This window comes from Squalius cephalus (genome assembly GCF_949319135.1).
Source record: "Squalius cephalus genome assembly, chromosome: 24".
Lineage (NCBI taxonomy): Eukaryota > Metazoa > Chordata > Actinopteri > Cypriniformes > Leuciscidae > Squalius > Squalius cephalus.
This window is the reverse complement of record NC_137145.1, coordinates 6,605,160-6,612,002: the sequence shown is the minus strand read 5'-3', so window position 1 is coordinate 6,612,002 and position 6,843 is coordinate 6,605,160. Positions and strand designations below refer to the sequence as shown.

The 6,843-nt window shown below is 38.8% G+C and overlaps 1 protein-coding gene across 2 annotated transcripts; it reads left to right on the top strand.

Annotated features, from left to right (window-relative positions):
- Positions 1-527: 527 nt before the first annotated feature.
- prlhr2b (prolactin releasing hormone receptor 2b) lies at positions 528-5,908 on the top strand. 2 transcript variants are annotated; one of them, XM_079861771.1, is made up of 3 exons: positions 528-799; positions 2,356-2,811; positions 5,134-5,908. In XM_079861771.1, the coding sequence occupies exons 2-3, from the start codon at positions 2,384-2,386 to the stop codon at positions 5,768-5,770; spliced, it is 1,065 nt and encodes a 354-aa protein (XP_079717897.1). In that variant the 5' UTR covers positions 528-799; positions 2,356-2,383; the 3' UTR covers positions 5,771-5,908. The 2 variants fall into 2 exon arrangements, with proteins under 2 accessions (XP_079717897.1, XP_079717898.1); XM_079861772.1 differs by having other exon boundaries at positions 2,353-2,811.
- Positions 5,909-6,843: the final 935 nt, after the last annotated feature.

Genomic DNA, 6,843 nt, shown 5'->3' with positions numbered 1-6,843 from the left:
TCAACGTTTCAAATCCCAGTTCTCGCCATCTCCGAAAAGCCAAGCCAATGTTGATTCTCGTTTTATTAATGTTCAGTCACATTCTCATTTTCCCAGCAGACTTTTTTTTAAAAAAAAGGTGATTCCCTGGAAGTTATCTGCTCATTAGCTGCTCCATGTCTTTCTCTGTCAGTATGCCCTCAACTTTTCTCTGTTTACTGATACAAGGAGACATAACGTTACCGGGCGAATGACGGAAGTATGCAATTTCTCGCGAAAGAAGGATGATGACGCATTGACTCATTATTTAAATATTGTTTACTTGGGGGGTAGTCTAAAAACTGTAGGTAGTCTATATTCTAATTGATAAAATAATCGTAACCAAAACCGTTTCCTTGAACTCCTTTGATGAATTTCGCGCCTTACAATTATAACCCTTTTGTGGATACAGCGTTGTTTAAAAACGTTGTCGAGTATCCTATATATTATTATTAAAAAAATTAACCAAAACCTTTTTCTTTTCTTTTTTTTACCTCTTTTGACGAAGTTCGAGCTTTAATTAGACCCCTCCTAACCCTTCCATTCGCACCCGCAACGGTCTTCACTGGCAGGGGGACAGAAGTTGCTGGGCTTCAGGTTTGCTTGAGTAAACGAGTGGCAGTTGTGGAGCACTTGTTCCTGCAGCACATTCAGTCTCTCTCATTTGTGTGGTTTGTTTCTCGGAGCAGAAGCTGCGCATCAGATGCTGAGAGACACTCGGAGAACCACACCAGAGAAACGCTGCTTTCACACACTTCTCAGAAACAGTATTGAGTCTCAGGTAATGTATTGTTTTTTATTCTAACGCAAATATCCTGAAGTCTCGTTGATCTAGGCTACTGCTAATTTGACTCTACTTCGTATGTTCTTATACATTTTAGTCAAATGATATTTAAAGTATGCAAAGGCTATATATTTAGAAGATCCAGGGGCTAGTTGTCACTCTCCCCGTCACACAACACAAGGGCTATATCTCAGTAACTAAGGTTTTGATAAAAAAAAAACAGCACTGGCTCTGCATGTTCGTTTCAAGCATGAGGACACGAGAATATATTTTTAGTTCAGCCCTGAAATAAAAATAAAAAACATAATAAAAAACAACCCTGCAAAACCTAACAATAGATATGTATTTGTGATAGCTGTATTATTGATTGATGGACTGATAGATTGATTGATTTTTTTTTAGAATTTCATCATCAAATCTATATTTTGGCTACAGGTATCAAGGGTGGATCAAAGCTGTGCATCTGTTTAATTTAGCAGTTTGTGTGTGCTAGAATGATTAAATGTAAAAAATAAAATACCGTAAATAAAAAAACACTCTATGGATGTAACCGAGAACAGAAGACTTTATTTCTGACTGGTGAAGAAAGTTCTATTATCAGCATTATTACACTGACAGTAAGAGAATTATGGTATTGCAGATTCTCACCCATAAATAACATAATTGCCCTGTCTGGTACTAATTCCTTCTCAGACCATATAGATCCATATGACATGACCTTTATTCTCATGTATAGTCTATATTTATTCAAGTAGCTCTTTATCTGCTGTCCTCATTAGATGATTGCATGTGATAAGAGGCTGTCCTGGTGAATATGATGAAATTCTGCGATTCAAAATGTCTTTAGAGATGTTAATGAACTCCAAATGTATGAATTTTGAAAAGTACAAATATTCCATGCAACCTCTCAATTAACATGATCACACAACCTGCATGCAAATGAATGATAGAGGAATAGTAAAATTCAGTTTAAAACAGTTTAGCCTGTTGCACTGCAAGAGATCTCAACTTTATAAAATAATTTAATGTCAACTTAATAGACATATCTCATAATTCTTCCCATATCCACCATGGATGTTTGAAAGGGGCTATTTTATGAAACTGCAAATGTTTCATTTTTGCAAAACTGAACTCAGCAAGAACAGAGAACACAATGCCAATTCATCAAAATGACTGGCATTCGAGTTTAAACTAAACCAATTTAGCATTTACACAGATGACGTGAGCGCAACATTTGGATTTAAGCAGCGTTTACCTGCTACGTTTTGACATTCATCATTCTTGTTTTGTCTGACTGTGAAAGTAGATTAATGTAGGACGATTACAAAGACTCTTTAGAAAAATACATCACTGCAGGCACACTGTTGTGCTTTAAAATGCTGGGATGCTGGAACAAAATAAACGAGAAGCTTTTTTACGACCTTCATTTTCTATAGTCGCTTTCAAACAGGTACATTAAAGCACTTTGATTCATAAATGAGCAGCCAGTTAAGTAACAAAATATTCAAGACTGAGTGAGACCTTTGAAAAACCCTTGTGTTTTCATCCAGCAGGTGGAGACAGAAGTGTTTTGACTGAAGGATGGAGGGTTCTGGTTGGCAAGGTGGAGAAGAGCCTCCTGGAAGCCACGTGTACGAGGTGACGGTGGTCCAAAACGCCACGGCCCCTCACAACTTTCCCTTCGCAGACGTAGCCCTGCTGCGGACCTTCAAGCCGCTTATCATCCCCTGTTACGTTCTTGTGCTGCTGGTGGGCGTCTTTGGCAACTACCTTCTGATCTACGTCATCTGCCGCACGAGGAAGATGCACAACGTCACCAACTTCTTCATCGGTAACCTGGCCTTCTCGGACATGTTGATGTGCGTGACCTGCGTCCCCTTCACGCTGGCCTACGCCTTCAGCGCTCACGGGTGGACGTTCGGACGCTTCATGTGCTACCTGGTGTTCTTGATCCAGCCCGTCACTGTATACGTGTCCGTCTTCACTCTCACGGCCATTGCCGTCGACAGGTGAGTGAGGCCACCGGACCTTCTAATGATCTCACTAATGACTCGGACGCTAGATATCAGAGCTGAGTGGGGTTAAAGTGGGTCAGATCACTTGAGATGAAAGGATGTCCAAAGGATGTGCACTGAATGATGGCTCTTTTGAAAAGGGTTTTGCGTCTTTGGAGACCATTAGAGGTCTCTAAAGTGAAGTCTGCAGTTTGAGAGAAGGTCACTATCCGTGCTGTTTCCCCACTACTGCTTTGATGTTTGTTGACAAAATTGAATTGTTTCTTGCTTTCTTACCTCACAAAATGTCATATTTCACTCAATAAATCGAATACTGAAAGAAATAATTATATTTTATTGTAGAAAAATTAAGCCTATTTTAAGATCTTTGAATTGACATTATTTCACATTTTCTCATTACCATAATTAATTTGTTTTACTATAATCTCAATTAAAAAATAATAATAATAATATGAATTTTACTGTTTTTATATTAAAATGAATTAAGAAAAATTATTTAAAATTTTGTAGTGAATTAATTTATGTTGATTTAAATACATAAAAAACAATCTATTACTGCTTTTTCACCATAGTAAAAATATAACTATTGATTTTAAATGTACAACAGCATACAATTATAAGTATTTGAGGGTTAAAAAGCTTTATATATATATATATATATTAGAGGTGGGCATAGATTATTTTTTTTAATCTAGATTAATCTAGATTAATTTTGAAATTAATCTAGATTAATCTAGATTAAAATGGCTCATTTGAATTCTGCCGAAGGCATTCAGAGTATGTGTGCTACCCAAATAATGACTATAAAAGTAAGTCTTTGAGAACGGGTTTCTCAAGCCAGGTGGTGCATTAGACCAGGTGCTCATCTCCTGTTTCCAAAATGCATCACAAACTGCTTGAGAAAGCTGTTCTACTCATAGACTGTAAAAGGTTACTACTGTACTGTTACCGTCCGTAGGCAACATTAGGTAGGCCTATGTTATTATCAACTACTATAGGCTATCAATTAGGGATGGGCGATATGGCCTAAAATCCATATTGCGATATACATTGCAGCCTCTTGCGATAACGATATTATAATTAAACCATTTCAGAACAGGTTACACAGACCCAGCTAAACAACTGCTAAATGGAATTTTTTTTTTTTTGTTGTTGTTTTTTTTTGAAAGGGTGTATGTAGTTTTGAGAACATATATTGTGCAAAACTGTAAGTATACAACATAATTTTGCAGATAAATAAAATTTAAGTACACTAGCTGCAGAGACTTAAGTAGGTCTAATGTTTATTATGGCTTGGAGCTTATGAAACCCCAAATTTAAAATTAGAATATTGTCTAACTGATGTCTTTTCAGTTAAAAAGAAACACAACAACGATTCTTAAAATCGGGCGCTTTTAATAAAAAGAGATTATGTGCTACACCACTCACTGCACTAAGATATATTGGGAATAATACGCGCGCTGGTATTCAGTGATATGTTTCGTTTTGAATTTGAGGTGGTAGAACGGATTAGTCGTGTGTTAATTTACCGAACTGTTACACCACACAGTCTACGTCGGACGGCTTAAATACAAACCAAGTCCAAATAATGGATGTTGCACCGATCTTTTACACCAGCTTTCACTTTCAGCCGTGTTTACTTAAGATGACGACGAATATGATGCGTTGCAGCCGGGTGTTCCTCGCGGCCGCGGGTAGATTGCGTCATCATAGCTTGTGTAGCTTGAGCCAGCTCCCAACGCTCCCAACCCAACTTGGAGAATAGATTAACGGCGATATTTTTTTTAATCGCGCGATAAGAGTCTCGCGTTAACGCAGCGCGTTAACGCCGATAACGGCCCACCACTAATATATATATATATATATAAACAAACATATTAATGGTTCTGAAGACAGGCTTCATTGTCTTCATATGAAACATGTCTTTTAATTTAATTTAATTTTGGGGTAATATCTGAAAGAAAAAAATTATAAAAAAAAACTTTGCTGCATTTTTTACTGTAGTAAAAATAACTATATTGATTATTTTGAGAATTAAAATGATATTTTAATATAAATTATGATTATGAGAATTATTTATGCATTATTCTTTTAATGAGATTAACAGGAATTAAACGTAAAATGTCCAGAGGAATGACAGAATTTGAGTTTAAAAGTGCTTAATGGTACAAAAAAACAGGCTTCATTTTCTTTATACAAAACATAATACGTTTTTTTCTTTTGGGGGGGGGGGGGTAATTTTTGAAAGAAAAAGACTTAATAAAATAATGAAATATATTTTATAATATGATATAAAATCTCTGTGTGTTGTAACAGGTACTACGCTACAGTTCACCCTTTGAAGAAGCGAATCTCAATGGCGGCTTGCGGTTACGTTCTGTCTGGGATCTGGCTGCTGTCGTGTGTGCTAGTCGCTCCCGCTGTGGCCCACACGTATCACGTGGAGTTCAGAGAAGAGGGTCTGACCATCTGTGAGGAGTTCTGGTTGGGCCAGGAGACCCAGCGGTTGGTGTACGCCTACAGCACACTGCTACTGACCTACATCCTTCCTTTATCCGCAGTCTGCGTCTCTTACTTCTGCATCTCCGTCAAACTCCGGAACTGCGTGGCCCCCGGACACCGCACGCGGGACCAGGCCGAGGCCCAGCGGGCACGCAAGCGGAAGATCTTCAGGCTGGTGTCTCTAGTGGTGGCGGCGTTCGCCGTCTGCTGGCTGCCCATCCACGTGTTCAACGTCCTGCGCGACATCGACATCCGCCTCATCAACAAGCGCCATTTCCTGTTGATCCAGTTGTTGTGTCATCTGTGCGCCATGAGCTCGTCCTGCTGCAACCCGTTCCTGTACGCGTGGCTGCACGACCGTTTCCGCGCAGAACTGCGCAAGATGTTCACCTGCCACCGTCGCATTGGCATTCCCGCCAACCACTGCGCGACGGCGAGCGTCGTACTATGACGTCACTGTGGGCTTCAGAAAAGATGAAAACTCGTGAAGTGCCATTTAATAAAGGCCAACAAAATGTAAATACAAGAAAAGACATGATGGATGGAAACACTTGAGGCCCCTCACAGCGAAACCCTTTTTCATTCTTCACTTAGGCAGCGGTATTCAGTTAGCGAACATCCCAAATGAACTGGAGAGTATTTCCACATCAAAGACGGTGGAGCAGCAGAGCCACACCTACCTATTATGATGTCACCACGGACCAATGGAAGTTCAAAGGTGTTTACTGGCCGGAACAAACTTTTCTGGAAAGTTCACTGTTCTGAACTCCCAAAACTAACTTTGTTTTAGCGTTTGTTCACAATAATGTCACACCAGTTCGTTCTTCAATTTTGCTTGTGGTCTTAAAGGAATAGTTCACCCAAAAATGAAAATTAGCCCTTGATTTACTCACCTTCAAGTCATCCTAGGTGTATATGACATTCTTCTTTCAGACGAATACAATCGGAGTTATATTAAAAAATGTCCTGGCTCTTCCAAGCTTTATAATGGCCGTGAATGGCCGTTTCTGTTTTGAAGTCCATAAAAGTGCATCCATCCATCATAAAAGTAATCCACACGGCTCCGGGGCTTAATAAAGGCCTTCTGAAGCGAAGCGAAGCGTTTGTGTAAGAAAAATATCCATATTTAAAACTTTATAAAGTAAAATAACTAGCTAAAAATATGTATATATATTGGACCACTGGTGCGTCACTATTCCATGAATGGTCTAAAACGCAGTTGCCCTCATGTTTTGCCACAGGGCAGCAATCTTTTGTCATCTTTGCAGGAATGTATGAAGATTGTACAAAGTAAAACATTTATTTTAACAATACTATGAAAATGAAACAGCAGGCACAACAGTGCCGTAATAACCATAGTTTTGTGTTCATGCGTGAATTGTATTAATATTGACTACTATTTTGAAGTGTTGTGTAATGTTCTCTAACTTGTGTGAGGTTCGCTACTCATGTCTTGTGTGCTTTCTTGCTGCTTACTAAGGGGCTGTTTACACAAAACCATTTTCAACTAAAAACAGAAAACTT